This window comes from Nilaparvata lugens, chromosome 2 (genome assembly GCF_014356525.2).
Source record: "Nilaparvata lugens isolate BPH chromosome 2, ASM1435652v1, whole genome shotgun sequence".
Taxonomy (NCBI): domain Eukaryota; kingdom Metazoa; phylum Arthropoda; class Insecta; order Hemiptera; family Delphacidae; genus Nilaparvata; species Nilaparvata lugens.
The window spans coordinates 74,241,264-74,268,831 of NC_052505.1; the positions used below are offsets into that span (position 1 = coordinate 74,241,264).

At 33.9% G+C, this 27,568-nt stretch overlaps 1 protein-coding gene across 1 annotated transcript; it reads left to right on the forward strand.

Annotated features, from left to right (window-relative positions):
• Positions 1-1,831: 1,831 nt before the first annotated feature.
• Positions 1,832-25,298, forward strand: LOC111047982 (transcription factor SOX-11). Its single transcript, XM_022333824.2, has 2 exons — positions 1,832-3,147; positions 21,427-25,298. Exons 1-2 carry the CDS (start codon positions 3,043-3,045, stop codon positions 22,474-22,476), a joined length of 1,155 nt encoding a protein of 384 aa, XP_022189516.1. The 5' UTR covers positions 1,832-3,042; the 3' UTR covers positions 22,477-25,298.
• The last annotated feature ends 2,270 nt before the right edge of the window (positions 25,299-27,568 follow it).

Genomic DNA, 27,568 nt, shown 5'->3' on the forward strand with positions numbered 1-27,568 from the left:
GAAATGAAAATGGAAATGGAATAGATCGCATGTATTGTACTTCTACAAAAGTACAGTTCTACTATTGAGTTCGATGATTTTATGGTGTTGAACTTCAAAGATAAGTTTCAAATTGAACTTAAATGAGATAGAGAAACCGAACTGCTAAAAGTAATTTAGGAAATCTTGGATTTTGACGAGTGTTTCTACAAATTAGTTGAAATAACCCTGAAATTCATCAGGTAGGCTGATACAAGCAACCACCACAACTGACTGTAGTTGTCATTCTCAGAGATTTCATTTGCGGAGGATGTGGGAAGATATGGTTTGGTGAAAATACAGATAATACACAAACTGGTCTTCAAAAGAGTGGCACAGGTTTCAAGAGTGACTACACTGAAAAGGTTGTCGAGTAGCTTTTAAAGATATCATATTTCAATGATAGATAGCACATGGGCACATGTGCTGTGCAGAGTTGTGATGAAATCTCTCTTCTTCCTGTGGGCTTGTGTGTGTGTGTGTGTGTGTGTGTGTGTGTGTGTGTGTGTGTGTGTGTGTGTGTGTGTGTTTGTGGACCAGGGATATGTTTTCGTCCTGACAAGGCGGCCACAATAAATAACAAGGGCCTATTCGCCTGGATTCTGCCCTTCTGAACTTACCGGTGCTGCTATGAAAGACACTCATCTTCCATCCTGCTCCAATTCTTATAGAAAGCTCTTACTTTCTCGCTCACTCTCACATAATGTAACAAGTGGTTAAAAGGAAATGCCTGACTGGAGAAGCAATCTTGCCAACTTTGTCACGGCCGTTTATTTTGTTATAAATTTTGAATGCTCTCCCCATCATTGGAACCTATTAAGTTCATAAAGCTTTCAGGTTTCGGGTTTTCTAGAGGCTGTGAAGAATCAGGTAGAAGAACTGGGGATGAGGTTCTATCTTCCATCTTCCATCCCAGCTCAGCTGACTTGCTCGTTATCAGAGGCCCAGCACCAAAAAATACCAAGCTCATTCATCTCTGGGTTCTGGGGATCTTCCATTGAACCTTGAAATCTTTCTTTGGTCATGACATTCAATTGCAATCTTCTCAGGGCAGACACTAAACATAGAAATCCCACAGCTAACTCCTGTGTAGTGATCAGGGGATCAGTTGAATTTCTTCCTCGGAGTTATCTATATATTTGAGAAATACAAACTCAAAATGGATATACTACAATGCATATATTTTGAATCGAGTTTTCAGGCTATTTATAACAGAATACCTTCGTACTCAATACATTATAGAAAGTTTATTTATATTCTAATAAGTAAGAGTGTAAGTAGACCTTACTTTCTCAAGTAAGTCTGAGAAAAATATTCAACCTATCTTATTTTAAGTCTTGGAAAAATGTGGTACCTCCAAAAACGTTTGGTAGTGGATCTTGCTTCTATAGCCTATGAACTCTGTGACGAAATCAATAGTATCAAATAAATTATGTACTACAATTTACTATTAGGTGGTGCACCACCCAATTAAATTTTTGGGATTAGATGACACTTTGGTAATACATCAATGAGAAAACGAAAATCTCAAACAAGATACAAGAGTTGAACCAAGTTCATTGGTGCTGAAATTGGCTCTAGTTGTGCAATTCAATAGGAGTCAACGCTCTTTGCAGGAGATACTCTGTGCATGTCTGAACACGAAAACGTAACTTGCAGGCTCCTACGTTTTTTCTTCGACAGACCTGTCTCGACTGGTCTGCCGACTAGCTCTGAACCTGGCTCGACTAGTGCTGCTAAGAAGCGGCCGAACCAGAAACTAATTTAGTCGTCGACGGTTCCGTCTAGCAAAATGTGAGTAAAGCCTCAGAACGTTTTTGGTCTTCCTACTGAACACATCTCCCAGTACTGATACCAAGTCCCAGCGTTTCTGAATGCTCTGTACCACCAAAAGATGATATTTTGAAGGTGAATTCTCCTGAAAATGAAGTCTATGACTGTAACCTATGCCATCTAGTATCATTGAGATACGAATACCTAGATATTATACCATAGATATTAATACTCAGTATTTAGCTTGTCCAACTATACATCAATATAGTGCAATTTTTCAACTGTAATTCAACTATACAATATTGATAATCAATTTTCAATGGAAAAATTGCGAAGCCAATGTTATTATAAAGAATAAATTTAATTCCTCTCACACATCATCATATATGGTTTATCGAGTTCATGAGAGTATAGATAAATAATAAAGAAATATTGATATAGAAATAATTCATAACGTTACGGTTTAATAGGCTACATTGATCACTAAATATCATTTTAGTTTAAACAGAAAACCATACAGCCCAATTTTTATTGATTCATTATTCATAGTGGGTACAAGTCATTTTACAAAATGAAAAATGAAGGCTTTTACAACTACAGAACTAAATTTTTCGATTACTAGGTAAGAATAGAGATAATTGCATACATAATATGAAGGAGGTATACATTTTATGTGGATTAATTGAAGAGTAGAATTGTATATTCTCGGCAAGCAAATTGGAGCATCCAACAATCTCAAACTGATAGCTTTATTTCATTGAAAGTGGAATGTAAGGAAAGAAAGCACTGAAAATTATAGAGGAGAGAACCGAGAAGCTTAAAAAGGGAAGATTTCCAAGTGTTTAAACAGTATTCAACAGTGTTTTAACGTTTCCAATCAATATATTATAACACGGTGCGAGTAGGGTTTGCTAGCAAGTATCATAATTGAATCACAGTTCAATTTTCAATCAAAGTTCAAGATTTCAGACCCACAGCAAAGCAGAGAAGCTACAGTATAGGAAAACGAATTCGTAGTGGTCGACTTTATCCATGCGCACAATCACCCGCGGGCGTCACTGAGTCACGTGACCGGTTAGTGGTGGGGGAAGAGTTTGTTGTCAGCGGCGAGCAATATCCACAACATTTCCACGCGGTTCGCTTCAGTTGTTGTTTGAAAATGTCAGCAGGTGGTGATTGGGTTCTGAGTGCTCTCGTGTAAGTTCAGTCTGTAGTTTAGTGCGAGTGTGTGAGTGTGGGGAATGAGAAGTCATGGTGCCCCAAACAGGCGAAGTGGAGCCCAATAGTGGGTTGCCCTTGTTCGGATCTCAACTAGTGGATAAAAATTCTACAACACCATATTCTGATGCTACTCAGGTGAGTTATATCAAAAACATATATACCCCAAATGTGTGATTGATAATAGGGATCAATCATCTCGGTACAATTCCCTGATCGTGTGATAAGTGCCCATGTGATACCTTCATTATCCGACAATTAATTAATTTAAAAATTAGTGAGTGTCAAATTAAAAATAAAAACTTTTATGAGTGAAAACAAAATTTTATTGACTTGTAATATTTCAACATTTCAATATTATTAAAGGGGTTAAAATTAGACACAGGATTTAAATCAAACAATTCAAATATACTTCAATAGGCATGACTTCTTACTTTTTTTTCTGAGAAATTAAAAATTGTCTAATTTCCTGAAGGTGTGTGATGGAATAGAATAGGGTACCTCAAGTCATTAAATAGAGTTGATCAAATGCTTTGGGATTAAATAATTTAATTTGAGAATCCTTAATTAGAATTAAAACAAAAAATTTCAAAATTAAAGAAAAATTATTAAGTCCAATTCAAAATATAATATCCTAATCGTAATGAGATATATCTGTAACTGTTTTTTATTGGCGTGTATTACAGTGTTATGAAGTATTTAAATTTTTAAAGTACTCATGGTTAACTGTTAACAACGTCTCGTCCCTGAAATAGGCTAGTGGAATGGGTACTGAGTAATTTCCAGTAATAATGAAAAGCTAGAAGGTCCGTTTCAGTGCAAATCGACGATTTCAAATGCAATTTCTGAAATTAAATTTCTCCTCGAATTTATACATCTATAAGAATTCATACAGCTGGCTGGAATTTATACAATCAGTTCATGTTGATATTTCTTTATCAAAAGATAGAAGATTTGCGTAGAATCAGAGTTTCACAAAATTTGGAACTAGCTGAATATAGTTCTCGTGTGGGCTACATTTAAGCTGCGTTTACACTAAAGTTATTAACAAAATGTTAATAACTTAATCCTTATAGATTCTATTAAATTGAACATAACATCATACACATGATGAACATATTATGTGTTTGTCAAGTTCCGTTCAATCCAATAGAATCTATAAAGATTAAGTTATTAACATTTTGATAATAACTTTGGTGTGAACCCAGCTTTAGCCTTTGAATAGTTTTCCACGTGGTTTTGCAATTCTGAAAGGAGCTTCAATCTTTTGAACAAGCTCATTATCTATTTAGAAAGAAAAGACTAGCTAGTTCTGAACTTACCACGTGGTAACCTATTCAAAATCTATAGAATAGAAACTTTTATAATGACTAGCCAACCATTCTCTAGTAAGCCAACAGGTAAACTATTTTCTGAACTCTAGAGACTCAGGCGTTTTCTAAGTTGAGCTGACATTTACAACCCCGGCAAATCTCATTTTCATTATGAAATGTCAATAAAAATAAGTATGTAGATTCCCTTTATTTATTTCAATTGATGATATTAGCCGAATGATCGAAGTATTTACGATTTAAATTTTTTACTTCCGAACAATTATGCGTTATCATTATCGTTGAACTGGTGTGCATAAAATTCATCTCATTCTCATCAAAAACATAAGTTCTGAATTCATAAAAGTTAATGAACTTGAACTATGGTAGTTACGTGATAAGAGAATATTTTAAATTATGAACTATTAACTTCAATTTGAAGGGTCTATCAACTAACTTATCAATATGACTTGAAAACCATAAACATAAATTAATATGTATTGCAGAAATATTCCTTTTCAATTTGTCAATCTGAAAGTTTATGATAAAGAAGATAGGTTTTTTCCAGTAAGTAACATTCAGAACTAATTTCAAATTCAATCAAGTATTAGGTATTAAACCACATTATTAGATTCAGGGAGGCTATAATTATTTCATCTTTATCTGATTTATTTTTCATCTACTGCGTTATTTTCATCTACTCCTATTTAATTCTCTTTAAAGAATAAACAAACTTTCTACAATGTTCTTTTAATTTGCTCAGAAATAGAATAATATAAAAAATCTAATTAGGATGCTCATGCAGAGAGTTTTTATCAATTGAATTCCCATTCCTAATTTTTTTGAACTATCTTATAAGTAAATTTTAATTCAATTGAAATCAATATGAACTCATAATCGATAGTATTAATTAAAGTAGAGGTATCAATTGTCAAATAAACTGATAATGGGTATTAATTATTTTCTGATATTAAGGTTTTTATGGAGTGAGATGAATATTCATTGAATTCGATTTTACTTAATTATAAAAATCTAAAACTACAGATAATATAGTATCACTGTAACAAGAATATTTTCTTACATGATGTTATGTTATCGGGCGAATTAGAAATATGACATAAAAATGAAATCTCGTGTAAATTTATTGAGGCCTCATCAGTTTACATAATTTTTTTATTAGTCAAATATGTGTTTTTGTACATTTTCCTTGTCGAAACTGGTTACATTTGAGGCCAAATTACTAAAATAAACACTAGGAGAACCAAATGAGTTATTTTCAAAACATTCTAACCTCACTGATAAGGATCTCTGTAAAAATGTAATGTGTTGAAACTTAATAAAAATATTTTTCAAATATTGAAACCAGTTACAAAATTCAAATTCAAATTTATTTTTGTGAATCAAAACAATTAGCCTACAATTTTCCATAATGCAAATTTCTCGAAGTAACGTTTGAGCTAGATGATATTACACAGTGATCATCGATCAGTTATCGATTACAACTTAAAGTAGAATATTTCCACGTGAGTTCAAGCTTTCTTTAGTCTGGTGACTCATTGGAACGAGGCTACCTCATTTTCCAGGCACATCAATCCAATTTCTTTTTCTTAGCGTGACTGTGAGATATAAACTCTTTGCATTATCGGATTATTCTTATTTTATCCCTAGTCTAGCATGACCTACCTCTAATCTTTACTCATTCTCAGAAGATTCCAAAAACCCTCCCCTAAAAATTGGCGGATTGACTAGGTTCAATCAATTTTTTTCTCATTCTTCATGACTGACCATCAAGTAGTAATTTCATGTCAAATGTCAATCCCTTGAAAATGAATCATTTTCTGAATCTTTTGGAAAGCATAGTATTTTTCAAATGGTGTACAGTAGTTATCAAAGCTAAATATCATACAAACAAATGGATTAATAGGCAAATAGAATGTGGTTTTGGAATGTTTGATGATAACTCTGGAACAACTAGGTGATACAATTTTTTAGGGAAGTTGAGCATTTTTACTATATTTAAGTACATCTTACTGGCTTATAGTATCAATGATTTGTGTCATAAAAATAAGTTATGTCAGCTTAGGAGAAAAGCTCATTTCTCTATATTATTCTTGTGTGCGCAGTATTTCACTCCAATGAATCGTAGAACGAATTTGTAGTAAGAAGACAAACTGAGTTTGTAAGATGTAGATAAAGATAGACTAAGTGGAAAAGTGAAGAAATATTGCCGAAAAGAGAACAAGCAGGAGCGAGACGTTCTCCGAATTGCAAACAAACAACTTTTGCCAGGAGAACTGGCGTTGTAATGTTTTAGATTAGCCTTATCGGGTCTCGTAGTTGCGAGTTTTCCGTTTCAGTCGGAGGTTCCTTCCCAAGAACTGTCTCTGAGGGAGTTTACTCGAGAGGGCTCGAAGGATGGGGCGGGGGTTTAGGGTTTATAACGAAATAAACCTGCCAAGCTATCAGAATGTAAATATTCCTTAGGAACAGATCGAGCCACGGCAAGGAATAGATCTTTGCCAAGGCTCTTGGGCCGCTCTGTGTTCAGTAAGTGGGTCATTCTATAGTCATTACCTACTGAAAACTCACACTTTGTACTGGATGTGAATATTATTTGATAAAAAATAACTGTGTTAGTCTTGTAATCTATCATCAATTAATTTATGAATTTGCTCCTACAAGTACAGTCCTTTTAATTCACTTTAAGAAGTTTCTCTTTTATCGATCTCCTTATAAGTATATCAATCAATTATAACTCTATAGAGTTTGAAGTATTAGATAAAAATAGAACTATAGTGAAGTCCACGTTATAATGACAGTATTTGATTAACTTTGATGCTGCTATCCTCGTCTATCATTCGACAAAACAGGTAGTACTATCCTTTTCTAGCTTCGAAACGATGTCAAATCTGTTTTTGGCAATGTAAACATATAATTAATTAATGCAGAGAATGCAACGCTCTTCTTCTATCTTTATCTACTGCCTTTATAAAGTGGACCTCACTAGAATAATAAATTCAATAAAGTTCATTGAATTTTTTATATACATTTTAAAGTGTCTACCCCATAGAGAAATTTAATAAACTCGGCAATTACTTGATAATAAAACTAAAATAACACTGATGGGCAGTGTTGAAGCGATATTAACGACGAAATTTATCTGCTCGATTTTTTCCAGGAGTATTTCTGCTATATATCTTCGGAATATTATCGATACCCGAGATACTATCAACAACGTTCCACTTCACTTGATTCAGAGTATTTGAATAATGATCAAAATTGATATAAAGTAGTCTGCTACGCTTTGACTAATTGCTAATTATTGTACATTAGACTAATGTGCGGGTACACAAATCAAATATGACGAGATAGTGTTCACAACACAATGTAAATATTTATCATAATGTATAAACTGAACAGATACTAGATTTTTCATATGATATAGGATGCAATGTATTTACAACTGACGAAATACTGATACCTGCTTGCCATCAGATGCTGAAAATAGAGTGCATTTGTTGAAGAATAATAATATCATTATGATGTGCCACTTCGAGAGTAGCTACTCGAATTAATAAGAAATGTATTATCGTCAACTGCATTACATTTTTATCTATTTGAACATGCACTACACGTGAAACCAGTGGAATCCAAAAATTGCACTCGAATAGTGGTGTTGCCAGAGTGTGTGAACCTCTAATGAGTGAGATGCTGGAAAGAGAGAGAGAGTATAATTTTTGTTACGAGTGATATCAGATAGCTATTACTCAGCAGAGCAGTGGCATACAAATTGCTGCTAGCGACAAAATATGACGAGATAGTGTTCATAATATGGTAACGAGGCAGACAGCTTGTGATTGTTCTTATCAGTAAACTGCGACCTTGTCGTAGTTCAATCATAGAGCCTGCAATTCTCAACATTTATAACGCTATCTTTCAATTCGAGATTTAAATGCAGCTAGAATGGTGCAGGGCTTCATCTTTACTGATTAAATTCCTAGTTTGCAATTGAAATTTTCATAACTCATAAACCTTATTTGTCGCTTCAAATTGAATTTATATTTGAATACATAAAAGGCAAAACCTTAAAATTACATAACTAAAACTTTTGAGATGCGTTATTCGAAAATGTATGCTAGAAAATTACAAGTTACGAAAAAAAAAGAAATACTAGAAAATATATGATAGGCTAGGCTTTTGAATGTTATTACTTATATTTGTGAAATTGAATTGTGGTGTTCGAAATTTTATATTTCATAACTCAAAACACTTTAAATTTACAATGTTTCTGTCACTATTTTTGTTCGTGAAAGTGGAAGTATTTGTTTAACAGGTAATACATGTAGCCTATATTTCAAGATATGGAATACACTACACTTCTTGATACACGTTTCAAGTGATGAGCATCCTGAATGTACTGCAAGGACTGTTTGTTTTCCTATTGACCTACTTTCGATCAATGTAATAATGAAATAAAATCACAATTTCACAAGGCTAAACATGAAAATGATCACAAGTGTTTGCACACTTCAAACTTGTAACCTTTAAATGCGATTGTTATAATTATCATTAATTCCCATCAACCTTTGATTTTTCTAGTATAGAACTATTTTTTTCCTTTATCACTTCAATATCTGTCAATGTGTTTTAATTTATTTTGCATCTTTCATCCAGAATCGAATAAAACCTCACCTGCTTACTGCCTCCAATGTTTCTCACCATAAGGCTTTCAATATTTAAAACTGAAACTCATTGTTGCTTACTAATCATCATCGAACAAGCTGGAGAATATTTTTTGAGACCAGTCAGACTCATTTCAAGCGCATATACATTTCAAACTCATTTTCTCAATAAGACCAGTAGCCTACAATAAATGCAGCAATGTATGTCCATGAATGCTATCAATGACATCCAGCTTTGATCATCCTGTGAACTGCCTATTGCATGTGCTTCTCACCAAGTCATCGCAACTGCCATGGAATGCTTTTTAGTGAATTCGAGTTTTACATGTGAATTAATGTAACTTATAAATGCACTATACTGCAAAATGATCACAGAGCTCCGTGAATTGAATTATGCTTCTCAAGAAAATAATGTACCACGCTTATTTCATGCTGATACAGTATTAGTAAGATATTAATTATTCAAAGATAAGAAAGTTCTATTTCGATTTACACATTGTCAATGATAAGTATTTTCTCTCGTTGTGATGAAAAGGAATTAGAATGTTGAAAAAAACTGCATCAATCTCGTCATGTGTATTTTTCTAGTTAATGTTAATCCTATAAAATTGAAGGAGCTTACTGGATTCTGAGATTCAGCATTCACTGCTTTTATTCAACAAACTGACTAATTTTCAATCATGTGCACTGTACTCCTGCAATTCAAAACTATTATTCCTGGGTTTGATTGCACCTAACAGTAAATACATGATTTTTACGAAAAAAAGGCAACGAGCCAAGTATATCCCGAGTAATGAAGCGATAAAGTCATGGGCACTTTCAATTTGCCTTTTCCAGTCTTAAATTTATGCAATAAACTTAATGAGAGGAGAGGGATAGGAAATAGATAGGTTGTAGATGTAGATGGCTAGATAAAAAGAGCAAGTGAAAGAGTAGAGGGGAGTGAGTGAGCTATCTCATGCTATAAATTACGAATAATTACTGTTATATCATCACGAAGTTCACATGTAAGCCAGTCCCACCTACCTGATCTACAGGTAGTCAACCTGTCTCAAGGCCAAACGAGCTTTGCCCGTTTCAAGAGAAGTTTTCCTCACTTGGACGCGTAGGAAAAGCCTTGCTAATACGAATACAGCTATGACTTGAAGAAACCAAGATTCAGTTATGTGATGACAGTTCTTGTTGAGCGCTTGTTTATAGGGTCGAATGAACAGTAAATATTTTGCTTATTGGAGTCGAGGTCGGTGTGTTCCAAATTTAACCTCATTGCGGTCATTTGGAAGACCTACGAGAAGTTTTGCAAAACTGATCTTCCTTAACGCTCTTGACACTGAGATGTCAGATCGTCCATTGGTGGTTGTGGCATGTTTTGTGGCGTCAGGACTAGCCGAGCTAATCCCAATTAATCTTGTTTACTCCCCAAAATCCGCTTTTATTGCAGACCTTGCTGAATATCACTCGTCAGCTTGTTTGATATGCAGCACCGAAAACATCTGTTTCTATAAAAATCCGAATGGTGAATTTTATCGACAGTCATGTAGCTGTTGATTTTGTAGAATGTGGCTAAATTCAGCTTTTGAAACTCGTGGCTCTCTTGCTAGTACGAGTTCATCAGTCACAAAATTATTCGAATAAACTTTGTAATTGATTATTCTCAATAAATGAATAAATGAATAAATTAACAAATTGATTGTGTGGAAGGAGATGTATCTTGTATGGTAGGAGAAAATTATATCTTTAACAAGTTGATAATGCCAGCTTAATTTGAAAGCTTTTGTCAGTGGATTTAGAACAGTACCTTCAACACCATATTCCTACCTAATGTCTATGACAGAGACTTTTTCCAATAAAATATCAGGATCATGATAATTTTGTGGAATATATTTGTATATTCCAGTACCTTTACTTGTACATTTTGAAACAAGACTCAAGCACAACACAACATCGGTATGGTATGTGCTCTTTATAGCTTACAGACATTTTCATGCCTATAATATTCATTTAGAATAATTTTGTGATGGCAATGTTAGTTACACAAGCTGAGCAGAGCTGAAGACTAGACTATAATATTATTTGGGCTCGGGAAGTACCTAATCAAAGATATACAGCCAACTAGCCTTAAATATTGATACACTGTACAGTACTTTATAATTGAATGGCTGTTATTCCAATGAATTCAAGAACGTTTTACAAGTCGTTTATACTGAAACCGTTAGTAATGGATTGAAGTTTTATAAGGATATTAAACTGTCAAGTATTTATTGCATTATGAGACGTTATTCTCTCGGTGTTAGAAATATAACATCCTATCCATAAAAATATTCAAACTGCTTTTTTGTTACTCTATTGAAATGAATTCTTATTTAATGTTCCACTAACTTATCAAATGCAACGCCCAAATCTCAAGGTCCTTTGAATCGTGCTCATAAAATGTATATCCTCCACAATACGAATCGCTTTAATGTTTCTCATCATCTTAGTTTTTTCCTCTGAGGCAGAAAAACATGCTAATTTCTCATCCATTCCATTTGCGACTTTGGACTTGAGCCAGATACTTGAATTTGATCTTTCTATATGAATTACATATTGTTCGAGATTAAAGCTCAGGATTCAACTAGAATAATCAAGTTAGTTTGGTTGTGGAAAATGTTTAGTCTTTTGGCTTCTTGGTTTTATTCTATCACAATTCTTGTATTCCAATTCATCCACTCTGTAATCCACTTTACAATTTACTGAATTTACAATTAACTTTCACAAGATATTGAACATTATCTTCAATCAACTACATTTGATTATCCACATATTCAAACTGATTTAATGAATAATTTAGGTGGATTAATTTAGCTATCATCCTAATAGTTTCATTTCATTTTACCATCTATTTGTATAACACAAATCATTCGGAGACAACTACTGGTTCAGTCCAGTAGTTCTTGGCTGAAATCCGTTAAATAAAGTTGAACAGAATCAAAAAGGTTTTTGAAATGATTTTCTGATTGAAATCACAAGGAGCAAAAATATTATACTCTCTAAAATTAAACTTTCTTGCTTATTTGTTACATAATTTGTGGCTCATCAATTAGTTTATCACTTCCTCACCAGAGCTCATTAGCGTTTCAGAAGCTATGTGTTTCTGATACAGTGACTATATCATCACTGTATTTATAGTCACTGTAGTTTCTGCTATCAAAACTTGTTAGCCTCTCCCTATCAGTGTTATTCTATAATCCAGTAGACCACAGGCTGCCTGCAGTGCATTGCTTTTGGCATGCCTCATACGATAGAGTGATTAATCGATCGATATAGATACAAGAGAGTGATGGAGGATGATATAGATATAATAAGAGCAATCAGTTATCATCTGCCCATCAAAGTCATTGCTATTCATGGCATACGGTGGGGTCCTGTTGTTATCCATTTGATTGATGTGTGCCAGTAATTGAAAATTTTCGACCTAGAACGCCAGCTCATTCTATCACCTACCACAGTTTTTGCTCTTCTAAAAACAATTAAGACGGTTATTAAATTTGAAAATTCATAAAAATACCTATCCGGGCAATTCCGAAGACTTTATTCATTCATCTGTACATTTAAATACTATCTACCACTGTACTATGTTGAAATATTTTATCCTACTATTTATATTAGGAAGAGATGAATCACGATTAAATCTTTTATGGGAAATTTAACTTGTTTGATGTGTAGTCCTATACTGAAGCACACTCTTGTCCTACACACAATGTCCTATATTGAAGTACACTTATTGCTCTATGAATTTACATTTTCACCTTTTTCCGCGATTTTACAATTCAATTTCACTCTATTTTGGTTTTCTCAATCGTTCTGATATTCCAAATCTATGAATTTTTATCATCATGGTTTTATTTAATCTAGTTTTTGTTTCTTTTCCTTTCCATTCTCCATCCATTATTGATTATACGAGTGCAAAGTAATCTTAATTAGTTCAAACTGATAATGATATGATTTTATCAACGTGAAAGCGGGTTTAGCTAAATTTAACTTGACCTGTTCCATTATTTCAGAGCTACATAACGATTGTATCACTATATATTATTTCGACTTGATTATAATATTTCTCCGGTTTCCCCCACAGTTCAATTAGACTGCACAGTCATGAGATGAAATGCTATGATACAGTTAGTTGCACAGTTAACATTATGCTTATTCGCATTTGTGGTTAGTGCTTGGTGTATAGTTGTAGCCAACTGTGAATAAGTACGAAATTGTGGTTGAACCAGATGTTACTTGTGGATATTAGAGTAGAATGCTGCTCGCAAATGCTTTCAAGCCCAACTTCATCCTTCCAGTAATGCTCCTGTTTCTATTCAGAGCTGACAACCACATTATTATAACTTCAATGTCTCATAGCAAATAAACCTTAATGGACGTTGAGCTGAAATTGAGTATACATTCTGACATCTACAAACGATTTCGTCATGTTTTGTCTGGTTCAATTGAATTAATTGTTTTAGGTAAAAGGAAAAACTATCGGTTGACTAGGCACTAATTAAAGACCCTTGAAGAAATATTTGGCTTGAATACACCTGGCACACAAATTTGAGTGAAAGTATGAAGTGCTAATTATAACCTCGATAATAAATTATTAGTACAGATTCCCTATACTGCATATTATATTGTTTATAACTATCATGTCCAATAACTCCATGATTATAGTTGAAGTTTATATTTTTCAAATATTACCTCTAGTTTTGGGATAAATATAATAATTACATTAATTGAGCTATTATCAATTTCATTATGTTACGAGTATTCACCGTAACTTGATGTAAATCATTTTCATCTATAATAGTCAACTGTTCTCAGCTAATTTATCTTTTTTCCGGATTGTTGTGTACTTATTTTCTATTCATTTACTTCTTCAGGTACAATATTATTTAATTTGAGGTAATTGTTGATCATCTTATTGATTTAGAATCAAATAATAGGGGACTGATTATTATTGTCTTCAATTTCAATGATTCCATCCCATGCATTAATAATAATGATTCAGTAATTAGAAAACCACATCATCAGTATGTTTACTAACCATTGCAAAATCATTAGATCTGGTTAAAGATGTTGGATAACAATAAAACAATTGCCATTGTACAAATTGAAGGTAGGTTATTAATAGCTGTTGCCAGTATTATAGTTGTGAGGTGATTATTTGACCTTGAACAATAATCTGATTATTTAGAACAAAATATCAATCAAGCTGGTTTCTCATTAAACACAGATTATTTGAGAATTATTTGCACATTACAAATTAAATCAGCTCACCTTTTAAAATTATGTCTGGGCAGACACAATTTTCAGCTCACCTTAAAATAGGCAGACAAATTGAGTTAGTTCCAATTTGTGGCTCTATTGATAAAAATATTTATTTTTAGTGTACCATACAGTATTTAGTATTATAGTATACACAGTATATTGTACCAAGTACATTATATACAGTGTATATTATATTTAAATACTGTACTGTATTTCAGTAGTGTTACTTTAATGTTTAAGTAGGCTATTATGGAAAATAACATAAGTGCTTGAAGCTAGTATTAATTTTTATAAAGAGGGTGATAGTCATTTTCCATAATAATTGATCAGTGTAGGCTATAATGATAGTGTATTTACAGTTGTCCACCATCAGAACATAGTGAAGAGCCCACTCTATACAATGGTCATGTCCATTTTGAAAGCTCAAGAAATAGCATTTCTGAGATCAGTTTGGTGCTTTCTCAGAGGTCTTACTTGGAACATATCGTTTGGTATATATATATTACTTGATTTCGATAATAAATATTGTCCACGGTCACACAACTCCAAAATATATTATATTATTAGAGGCCTGTCAGTGTTACTAGAATATTAGCTCTCACTTATTTTTTTATCGAGTTTATACTGGTAGGAGAACTCAACTTGCTTCGACCATTAGGCTCGTTTTTCGAGTCTCTGGGGTCAGAAATAGCTTGTCAAGAATGGATGTACTGTATTATTGACATTTCGCATTTTATGCTACGGTATGGGCTTTAGCGTCACAATTGTTATTTTTAAACGTATTTGAACCAATGGTAACATGCCCGACATGGGTCTCCATAGAGCTGAGAACTGAATGTATTCAAGTGCTCTGTCAACCGACTGTTTCAGACAGTCGGCTGTCAACATCATTTTGATTTAGAAACATTCTATTTATAGATATTCCAATGGTATAGTACTGTTTAGTTCGATGACCGCTTGACAGATTGAGTTTTATCAACATTCTGCCAGACATCTCACAGTTTACTAATTTTTTCTACTCAAATATTTCCGTGTTATGGACCTAGATATTTCAGAATCAAACTGACAGCCTGTTCTTATTCATTTTTTCACGTTGAGTATTCATCGCCAGCCTCTGAAAATAATAATCAGATATGATTCTCAATATTATTATTGATTGTATTTATTAGAAAAATGGAATTTGTACTTTTCAAACATTTGAATTATTATGGGCTCATTAGAGTTATTTCACTGTAATACTATACTCTTTTTGTTGTAACTTCCAACTATTCAACTTGGTGTAGCACGAGATCTACAAATATAAAATAGCGAATACAGTGTATTCAAATTCAGAAGTTACATCAATAAAAATAATTCTAGTGTAGCTTGATGGATGAAATCGTCAAGATTGAACCATAGGTCTGCCTGCAAGTTGGACCATGATGTAACAACCAAATTCGAGTGTTTTTGAGTGGAAAAATGTCAAATCATGACTCTTTTTAGTTAAGAAAAATAGAGCACTAGGATAATTTCTCTGTAAGGGAATTATGCAAAGTTATTTGTACAGTATGCTACTATAAAAAATCCTTAGTACCGTGAGCAGTTCACAGCAATCATGCTATGTGAATTGAGTGAGGAAACTTTAGGGTCTCTATCAGAGTAGGTAAAAATAAAGTCTCAAGTGGCGGCTCACTTATACAATCTTTGAACCCCATGTTACAAGTGACTCCGTCTATCAATTTATTTAATAAACTGGGCAAGCAGCAGCACGCAGATGCATGCATTAGGCTAAACCATTTGCGTTTTGATGAATGCAACACGCAACTCGAATGTGTAATTAATAAATGAACTAATACATAGGTATGGAGCTAAATCCCATACGTACTATAATCACAAGATTTTATGGCCGGTACCATGAGTTTTCATAGCACATTGAATAGCAAAATGAATTAGCTGCAATTTTTACTACAGTTTTTCGCCAGTCTCATCCATTAGCATACACCTAGGCTTGCATACGCCTAGAACAGGTGTTCGACTGATACAAAATCCATTTACAGGATTGAAAAAATGATTTTTTCGTGCCAAATAAGTAATAAAGTAGAAAAGATCAGAATTATTCCAAGTTAAGATAGCCTACATGATTGTCTTCTGAAATATCTGGTAACGAAATTCCCTTCAAACGTTCACTACACAACTTCATAGATGAAAAACGATTCAGACTCAAAATGTTGATTGAATCAAAAATCTCACAGTTGGATATTTCCAACTAATATGCAGCAATGTCTATAAAACATATTCTTTACCATGCTTTGCAGTTCTTATGTTGAGTCATTTATTTAATGCACTCATTATCATTACTAGCCCCTCGATCACTTGATGAATCTTAAATTAATTTCAATCCTTCGATTTTATATAAATTTTCACTCTACAATTTGACATGGATTTTCAATCTGGTGAATATAGAAGAGCAAACAATTGCAGGGTTATTATTCATAATAATATTGTATTCATCCTCGGTGTTCGTGTCTGGTGTATAGTAATCACGGAACCTAATTTGTGGAAAAACTAGTCAATTCCACTAATTTTGGACAGATAGGTTCTAGCAAAGCTGTAATCATGTTTTCTTCTCGTGAATTAGCTAAAAACGCTGGAGTGTTTGGTGTTAATTGATCGCTTGACGTCGAGAATAAGTGCAAGGTCAATGCTGAGCCCTCTCATTCGATTTTGCTCTCTCACTCTCATGAACATACCTCGTGGGAACAGATCTCTCTCATACCTTCTCTCTCTGTCACACTCGTGTTATTTCTCACTCATGCGTGCTTACTTATGTTTATTGCCGCGAATTAGTGCCTGCAATCATCTGAATGTTTATTCTGCTGTATGTGGACATCTAGTTTACCTTTCTGGTACCAGTTTTATCTTCCTTTTCACCAGCTTCAGATCGGTTTAACAGTTATATAATGGTCATTATTATATCAAATAAATTGACAACAGACCGGTTTTCCATCTTCACCATTTCGTCTTCCTTGTTTCAGACGGCAAAACAGTTTTTTCTTCTTTTTACTTGTCTGTCTAAATCTGAAATCTAAATGCATCCATCTACACGCATAATATATGACTGTATTCCCCAAATATCTCTTTTTGGGAATAATACGGATTTTGGTTCTTGATATTCCATGATTATAAATAGTTACAATACATTATTCATCATGATAAGATACAAACCCATTCATATTATATTGATGTTTATTTCAATGATTTTGTTTGTCCTGTACTATGGTACAATATAGGTGAAAGAATTATTACTCCTATTCTGTTCATATTACATTCTTCTCTCTTGACCCAATGCATCTGAGAGTCGATAAGATCTTGATTTTGTTCGATCTAATTATATTAAACATAGATTACAAAGATTTCATTATATTGAACATGGTACTTATTAACATAATTATCCTCTTTTGAAAATTATTATTTCACTCATCAAATAAAGATCATAATAATCATTATTTATATGATCATTATACCGATAGTACTCTCCCATTCAAAATAAATAAATCTAAAGACGTGGCTAAATAATCATCGTAATACTGTTTATTGCAATAGAAATATCGATAAAAAAATAAATGGGTTTCTGTTGGGTTTTGCTTTTGAATTTACTGAATCAAAGTCAATATATTATTATCCTATAGGTTAATACTTTTAGTCAGCTGTTGAAAAATGTAAAAATGTAATGTCCTATGAAGATTTTCCACTGGCATGCTTTTGAAGATAATTTGTATAGAACAGCATATTTTTAAACTTGAATGTCTTTCATCCACTAAATATGATAATTAATTCTCAGATATTCCCTTTTATGCATACTACATAGCTCGTCCGTATTTTAATAATTCCTATTGAAAATGAAATTCAGTCTCTATTCAAGTGTATTCCCGTATATAGAATCGCATTGTACGTTTTCCCGTACGCTGGAAGTAACCCCTATTGTTATTATTCTACCTGACCATGGTTCTACGAATAATCATCCGTTATAATTCTTTGTACCACCCACTACGGTGTGCTTTATATAGATAAACCTTCAACGCTTTTCAAAATTACCTCTATCTTTGAATAGTCGTCAATTATAACTCCATTAATCTTTGTTGCTTGTTGGATCCGTGAAATTTTCTTTCGCCAGGAATTCTTTTGCTTACTTGCCGCATTTCACAAAATGAGTTTATTTTCAGATTTAGAATGTCCTTTCTTTCTCACATTAGTTATCTCCAACATTCACATAGAATTGAAAATCCTGAAACCCAGAAATTTGTAAAGCTGCAACTTTCCAGGAATCGATTAGTGTGCTGTTCTTATTGTGTGATGGCCTTCCATTGTACACATTTCATTGACTTTTCAAAACTGAGTTCCTTTCAACCGTTGAGCTTTCTCGTAACTGTTCACCTTTTCAGTATCAATCTTATCGCATTCAATTTCATTATTCTTTGCATTCACAGTGAAAGTTTTTCCGTTTCGCCAAATGCATTATGAATTTTGATGCTTCCTAAATTAGTGTTTGATGTCTCAAGCAAAACTTGAGAATTAATTAACTTGGAGTTCAATAATAGATAATACAATAGAGAATAGATGGCCACCCTATGCTACATTTCATATTTAATGAAACTGTGTTGTTAACTTTGGTCTACTGCTTTTCATTATTCAAAAAATTCTGCAATCTATTACATTGTATGTAAGCAGTGTTTCAGTTTAATAACCCAGAACTGAATAGTGAAGTTATCCAATACGTACGAATGTTTTATGAAGCTTCCTATGACTTAGCAAAAGTAATGAGATAAATAGGCTTCTATTCTCCACAATAACAAGTAGAAAAAACCTTTGCTCTTTTCATTCCATAATGCCAACAATACTACAATACATCTAATAATTTCAATTTTACTAAAGAATTGCTGTATTTTCCAATTATATGTTGATATTAGAAAAATCAATAGCAGAGCTGTCAGCAAAAACACTTCATTTATGATTCACAATCAAGTTCACTGAATGCCGTGAGAACAATGTTGGAGAACTGAAAAAAGAATCAACTATTTATTATTATTTTAATTTATTAACGAATCGTGATGATCAAATTAAGTTATAATAATCATTACATTTTGTTAACAAATAAGCCATCTAAATCTTCTTGCATAAGAATCTCAAACTCTCCAAATATAGAAGAAAATATGCAAATTTCCTAAGCCATCCAAATATCCAATGTGGTCTGATTCTTCAGCGTTAGCTGATGAAAAAGGAGCTATTAATTTAAGTAGTTATTTGTTGACAGTCTTTCATAATACACTTTCTCCAAATAATTGAATGAATAGGTATATTAACCATTTTGAATAGAATACAAAAATATCGAAATCTATGTTTTCAATTGAATATTTCTTTACGAAAGAATAGAAATATAAATTCAACATTACTCTAAACATTATGGTTTTATTAACAGATCTTGTATCATTTACCAATCATTGAAATTGTATTAATGTTCCTCGAATTTTGATCTTATGATTATTGTCTCAGGGAAATTTTATTATGATTTATCATTTCCATATGATGTATAATCTCTAAATATTTGATGGACTTCTTAAAATAGGAGTTAATTGATTGCAATAATTACTCGAGATTTACTCAAAGTCATAAACTTGACTCAACTTATATTATTTGCTACTCCATGCACAACCATCTACCATAACCCATGCTCAACCATATTACAAGAGCCATAAAAGAAACTTGTTGAAAAATGGAAATGAATTGAGTTTTTTTTATGCTATATTTCGCTAAATATGTACAATTTTCTCCAACGTTTTCTAGAATTCAATATCGGAGACCTGGAGATCGTTGTTCATAAACTACTGATAAATGCGAAATCCTCTCTTATTTTATTCGTGAGAACTAGATAGACTCAGTTACGTAAGTCATGTACGACTCTTGTAGCAAATTGAAAAACAGACTAATTTTATATTGTAGAACTTGACTGCTAAGTACTAATCTATTGTATAAATCCGTGTAAGGACTGGTTCTTGCCAACATAAAAAATCTTGCCAAATTGAAAACTAGTATGCGGAGTGGTGATATAATATAAGTAGTGTTGTATTGAGCAGACACACCAGCGGGGGTAAATATCCGCATGACCTTGAGAGTGATGTCATTTGCACAACCCGCAGCTGCTGGTGCTGTGACCTTGATCTATGACGCTCTCTCGCACTCTCTCTCTCTCTGTCTTAGTCTCTCTCACTCTCCTACCAGGAAGTCAATCTGCACAGATAGCTGATACCTGTGCTCACGCTCACTTTCCTCTGGCTGTCATGGAACAAAACTGTACGTTCGTATCGTTCAAGTTTATGGACCGTAAAGCTAATGCAATCCTACTTTACATGATACTCTAGGAAACATTATTACTTGAAATATTACATCTTACCTCTGTTTCAATAGCTGAATCATGTTGTCCTGAAATTAGCCAATCCCTCTCCATTTATCTTGTAATTATTCTTTCAACACGTGGTTCAATTGGGTTCAGCCTCAAATTGATAGTTTTGATAGCTCATGAGATTTGAAAGACTAATTATTGAGAGTTGTGAGTTTCTCCTTTGTTGAATAATGTTGTCTAAAAGCTGAACGATCACTCTATGAACAAACAGGGTTTACATGTGAAAACTGCATTGCCATTTTGATGTTTTTTATGTGAGACCTCTTCAACAATTAGTGCTTATATATGTATGATATGTGTATTCGAGTGTGTATCTACTGCTCGGTTCCACCAAGCTTGATCAAAACATTTAAACATGGTCAAATGATGTACGGTTTACAACGAGTGCATTGGAACATATGTTTTCTAGGACGATGTTACTATCTATAATTCTAGTGCACACTTGTAAAGCGTATCCTGTTTGATATGTGTTATTCTAAGTTCCGTTTGCACAGTCCCAGTTTAAACTAAATTTCATCTCAAACTGGATTAAATCTATATGAAGTTTCATTTGTTATAATAATGTGATTCATCTTGAGTATAAGCCAACATCTGATTGAATTCAGTTTAGGCTTTGACTGTGCGAACGGCCCTGAGTGTATTCCAAAAACTCCTGTTTTGATAACTGCCTAACTCTGTTTTTATTTGTTTGTTGCAGACTAAGAAGAATAATCCGAACCACATCAAGAGGCCAATGAATGCTTTCATGGTCTGGTCACAGATTGAACGGCGCAAGATATGTGAGCAGCAGCCCGATATGCACAATGCTGAGATCTCAAAAAGGCTGGGAAGGAGATGGAAGACGCTGACGGAGGAGGAGAGACAACCGTTCATCGAGGAGGCGGAGAGATTAAGATTGATGCACCTGCAGGAGTACCCCGACTACAAATACAGGCCGAGGAAGAAGGCGGTCAAGCCTCCACCAAAGGCAGCGACTATTAGGCCTAAGAAAGTGAAGAAATCGTGTTTGACAGCAAGTGGTCTGCTGCAGAGGAATGACAGTAACAACAACAGCGAAGTGAGAAGTAGTAAGAGTGAGGTGGTGCGACGAGGCCTGTTGTCGATATCGCCAGTCGTCGACGGTCACAGCAAACTGAAGGTGCGATTGTCGGTGGATCGCAAGAAGGAGATGGTGCGACCCACGCTAAGGCAGGTCTACACGCCTCCACCGTCGATTGTCCACGCCAAAGTGCCGTCCAGCCCGTCCTGCGACACACCCGACTCGCCAGAGAGTGCCACCTTCTACGAGGATGTCGTCCACGCGTCGTCCGACGTCAAGCCGATGCTCGAGATCATCACGAGGATCGATCATCCGGTAGAACGAAGACAGATGTCGACGGCCAAGTCGGAGCTGGTCGATCTGCCCATCCTGACGATAAAGAGTGAGCAGTCGGAGCCCGTGGAGTTGGAAGTGAAGCAGGAGCCGATGGAGTGTGAGTCAGAGCTGGCCGCCACCGGGGGCGAGACGGGAGCACCCGGCCTGGCTGACCTCGACTCACTCACCGACCTCTTCCCCTGCCCCTCCGACATGAGGATGGACCTCGACGCCCTCGCCACCTCCGGACTCGAGTTCAGCAGTGCGCTGCCTCTGCCTCCCTGCTCCGGCTCGCACTTTGAATTCTCCTGCTCAGACATGCTGTCCGACATGGGCGTCGTTGTTCCTGGTGAATGGGTCGACTCCACCTTTGCCAGCCTCATCGACTGTTAGTTGCTGCTGCTATTCCATCACACACAAACTCATCAGTGCAGCAAACAACTGTTCGACTTTGCGCTAGTGAGCTCTCTCAATAAAAACACGGTGTCATTTCAAAAAATATTCGATGTGTAGTTTACATTAGACTTGAAAAACAGTGCCGGTAATCATCGATTTGTTACTTGCTATATTATAAGCTCACACTGTTCCTGTTGAACGATTATTGACATTTGATATTCATTCAGATAGTATCATGTTTTTATCAACCGCATTGGATGTAATGTTAAAGTTAGGGCAGCAAATAGTAAGATTTTAGTTATATATTTTCAAAAATCAGTAGACTTAGATGATGTTGATGATGCTGATGATAGTGGCATGTTATTTATCGGGAACAATGTTCAATCAATTAACTATTCTGGTCCGAATTAAGGGCATGCATCTCGTATTTACGGTTCATGTCTCAAGTTTGTAAGCTCTTGCGAGCGATGATCTCATATGTCGGTCCTTTCCTCCTCCTCCTCATCCTACTCGACTCCCAACACCATCGTCTCGTTTGTTCCCTCTTTAACATCGGTTCTGTTTTGTGGAATATTTCATTTACAATTTCCGGTGCATCTTCACCAAGCATCATGTTCAATCTGCAGCTTATTGATCCAGTTCTCTGTTATTCTCCTTTCAATGCAACGACCACTATCGATTATTCATAGATTTGACTGACCAATCGGCGGTTTCGAGAATAAACCCACGAATACTTGCTGTTTGCCAGCCCCTAGGGCGTTAAATTGACCATGATAAATCTCCAGGGAAAAATGCTACCAGGCTGTGATAACAATATTTACTTCTACATTGACCCATGTAAGTTGGAAACATCAGTTGTTCTTTTGCTCGATCCATCAAAATCTTTCCAGCAGCAAAAATTGCAGAATAAATCTCCGATATTGATGTGCAATAACAACTGTTAAAAGATGGTTCTGAATATTATTCGTGAAACAAGCGAATAATTATGTAAACTCTATTTATAATTTACCATTTCTTATGTTCGTTACTAGTCTATAATTTCATAATTTTGTAAGTCATTGATTTTTTCTATACGGCAGATGTTACAATTTTTATATTTGAATTTTATATGTGTACAGAAAGTTATAACTGATTAGTATTTTGGAATAACTCAAGACATTTTATTGCTCAATTCATAATCTGATAGCATTGCTTCAATACTTAGAAGTTCTGAAATTATGTAACATTGCGTCTCTTAACCGCCCGATCTATTTTCTCACACAATAATTCACACTATACTCTTCAAATCCTTGGTCCATTGTTGAAGCCTATCTTGGACTTTTTCTCATTCGTCCTAATCTTTTGCATTGTAATTATTCATTTCATTTATCCGACCGTATATAATAAGAAATGCAATACAGCACTTCAACGTCTTACCATTTTGACTTTTCATATGAAAACACAAGCAAAATTGAGAATACGCTTATATATATTTGTGGCACTACTATGCCAGTCGATCTGAATCAGTTCAGTTTAAAATGGAGATTATTATGGCTGACAATTCATACAAATCCCTATGATCATGTTTGCCAAAATTCAGAGAATTCCCACTGGAATTCAAAACAGTATGATAATGTCAAGTAGGCAGGCCTAGTTCTCGAAATTTTGACTTGATAACTATTGAAAATAAATATTGGAAAAAAATAATTATTGTAACAAGCGAACCAATCAATGTTCACTTGATTCACAATATCCAATTCAGTATTTCATTGCATGATTTATACATTCACTATGTTAATAGTCAACAACCAGTCCATTAGTGAACAACACTGCATTTTCACGAAGGTGTGAAAATTATCGCTGTTCTATTTATTTGTATGTGTTGTGATGGTTTTCTGGGAATTGATATATTATTCATACGATTATGCATATACATTTGTGTAGGGTTAGGTATTGAATTTAAAAAATTAAAATTAACAAGAGCTCTTGAAAACCATGTATATTTTATATCACTTGAAGCCTTTTTGTTATGTTGTTTGACCATTTTATTATTATTATTGAATATATATAAATACAAGTTTATAATTGAGAAATTTTAAAAATGTACAAAACTCATGTAATTTCTGTTTGTTATGATTATATCTTTAAATATTGCTATAACAGATTTATATTTTGTAAAATTAGGACATTGAGTATCTCTTAACCCTAAATTCTTTCATTCTTGTACTTACTATTCCCTACTAACTGTACCATTAGCATTTGGTAGAAATGTAGTTTATTCAACTAAAGTTATTAATGAAGCAAAACTGATAGCAGTGTTGATTTGTCTAAGTCAGGTTGTGTGTTCTCAATGAACGCCTGTAAAAATAAAGTACCATGATGATTAGTATTTATAAAAGATTCAAGTGTTGATGGATAAAATCCGAATGGTATGATGAATAATGATGTATTCTTCTATCATTCGCATTTCTTCCATGAGCATTTTGTTCACAAAGCCAGTCCGATAATAATTAATAGATATAATTACTAGTGTCTTGTATTTGCTTTCTTTTGTCTATTTTCTCATAGAGTCCAGCTTCTTTCTTAGAGTATAGTAGCCTGCGTTTTATGAAATGTCAATATTTTTGCAAATATGTGAGGGTATATATGAATGGAAAAGTAAGCATGTATTTCCTCATTCTACAAGCATTTTGTATTAAAAGCCCATGTATAATATTCACTTTATATAAATAGCTATCGTATTATAAAAAATGTAAATTTTGTATTGTAGTTTTGTTTATACATTATGAGAATATTATTATTATTATTATGGTGAATAAACCATCATTTTTTAAATAAAATTTGTATTATTCCAGTAGAATAAGCTCCTTTGATTTCAATTATTCTTTAAGAAAAACTTAAAGTAGTCTACGCTTAGATTTGTACACAATTGTGAGGGATTTGGTACTAAATGCCAAAGGCCCGGTTGCACAAAAGCCGGTTAAATTTTAATCGTAATCAATTTTACGAGAACCATTCAGAGAAGCCTCCTTTTCAAAAATGCCTTTCTTAATTGGTTCTTGTAAAATTAATTACGGTTAAAATTTAACCGGCTTTTGTGCAACCTATCCAAAGTTTGAGGAATCCAGGACCATGCCAATAATCAGGGTGCACTCAATCACTCTGTTACAGTCCGGTCGGTCAGAAATCTCATATTCCTTACAGTATACAACTTTGTATAAACTGTAATATGAGCTCATGTATTTTTTGATGTAGGTTGAGATTCATGAAGATAAATATTTTGTCCGACCATACTTATCTCACATAAATCCATCATACTTTTACACTATCGAAACTTATTCATGGACATCGTGGCGAAAACCAACTTATCTCAAGAGGAACGTTTGAGAGTTTCTCTAAATTCTTGAACTTTATTCATGGACATCGTGGCGAAAACCAACTTATCTCAAGAGGAACGATTGAGAGTTCCTTTAAATTCTTGAACTTTATTCAAGTACTTTATGTTATTAATTACAATTTGTCAATAAGGGCCGTATTTATAACGATTCTTAACAATGTTCTCAGAAGAGCTGGGTTGCAAGCAATCAGAACTATTCTATTCTATTATAGTAGGTAGCTGATTTACATTCTGATTGGTTCTCAAAACTGTCTCGACTAAGAATGCTCTTGAAAATCGTTGATAATTACGAGCCCAAGATTCTTTTAAATGAGAAGACCTTTAGTTATTTTCATCTTGGATTTTTAAGAATGAATAGCCAGTACTTGGCTAATTATGAATGGTAGGTACCAATAGTTAGTACAAAACTATGCAGAACATGAAAACTGAAAAGTATATTAATTTGTGCTGGATTTCACTACAGTTTGCCCGTTCCTGCATCTCATAACTAGAATATAAGCTATCATAGTGACTGTAATGACTACAGACAAAGAGATAAGTAAGCAAATAATATACAGAGTGGACCAATAATACAGTCACTAAATGACTTATATATTATGGGTATACAGCTTAGGCTACTTGAATATGGAACTAGCCTAGTCACAGAATACAGCATTATAGAAGTTTCCTCTGGCCAGCTGGCCTAGTAAACATCTGAATAAACTTGAAACTTCATCAAACTATCCGTTTGTCCATGATGCTGTTCAAGAGCTTGAGAATTTGCAACTCAAACAGTTTGTAAACCTGTAGTATTTTAGTTTCTATTAGCGGTGCCCACCTTACCTTTCGACTGATGTTCGATCTGCTGTAATTTGGATCATATTGCAACGGAATGGTGTCTGCAATTGCAACTGTAGATTGTCTTTCTTGAAGGTGGAACTTGTAGTGTTATTCTACTCATTTGATATTATATCCACCTTTGTAAAGTGTTTTTAAAACAAGCACTCTTTCCTCAATCGAAAACAGAGGTAAGGACTCTTGAGCCACTCTGTATAATAAAATATCAATTTATTCAACAGAGTATATCTAAAGATGCGTACAGATATACGCGCCGCAAACATGAGCAATTCACTTTTAATCAGCTGACTATATCTGTATTTTTACAGAAACGGTAAGATACATATATATAAAAAGCTTGACATCAGCTGATTAAAAGTGAATTGCTCATCTGTACGCACCTTTACAACCATGTAATACAATACAATAAACAGTTGAATATCATCATAGAGATTAATTTGAAATAAGCTACTGAAAGAAACCATACAAGAATGGAATATGGAAATTGGACAAAATTGAACCGATATAATAATTAATACAATGTGCTTATACTTGTATTTATACAATTTGTAAGTTGATAAGAGGATTGATATTTCATAAGAGGATAAAACTACTAAATACCAGTTCAGTGGTATTGCACTAATTAGCTTTTCAAACAAGCTTGTCATTTCATTTTAACATTTCACGGATGGACATATCTGAACTAATCAAAACTGATGAAATAATAGTAATTTCATTCTTAGAGTACCTATCTTAACTTATTTAATTGATGAATGAGTGCCAAAAGCCGGTTAAATTTTAACCGAGATTAAATTCCACGATAACCAATCAGAGACGGCTTCTCTGATTGGTTCTTGTGGAATTAATCACGGTTAAAATTTAACCGTCTTTTGTGCA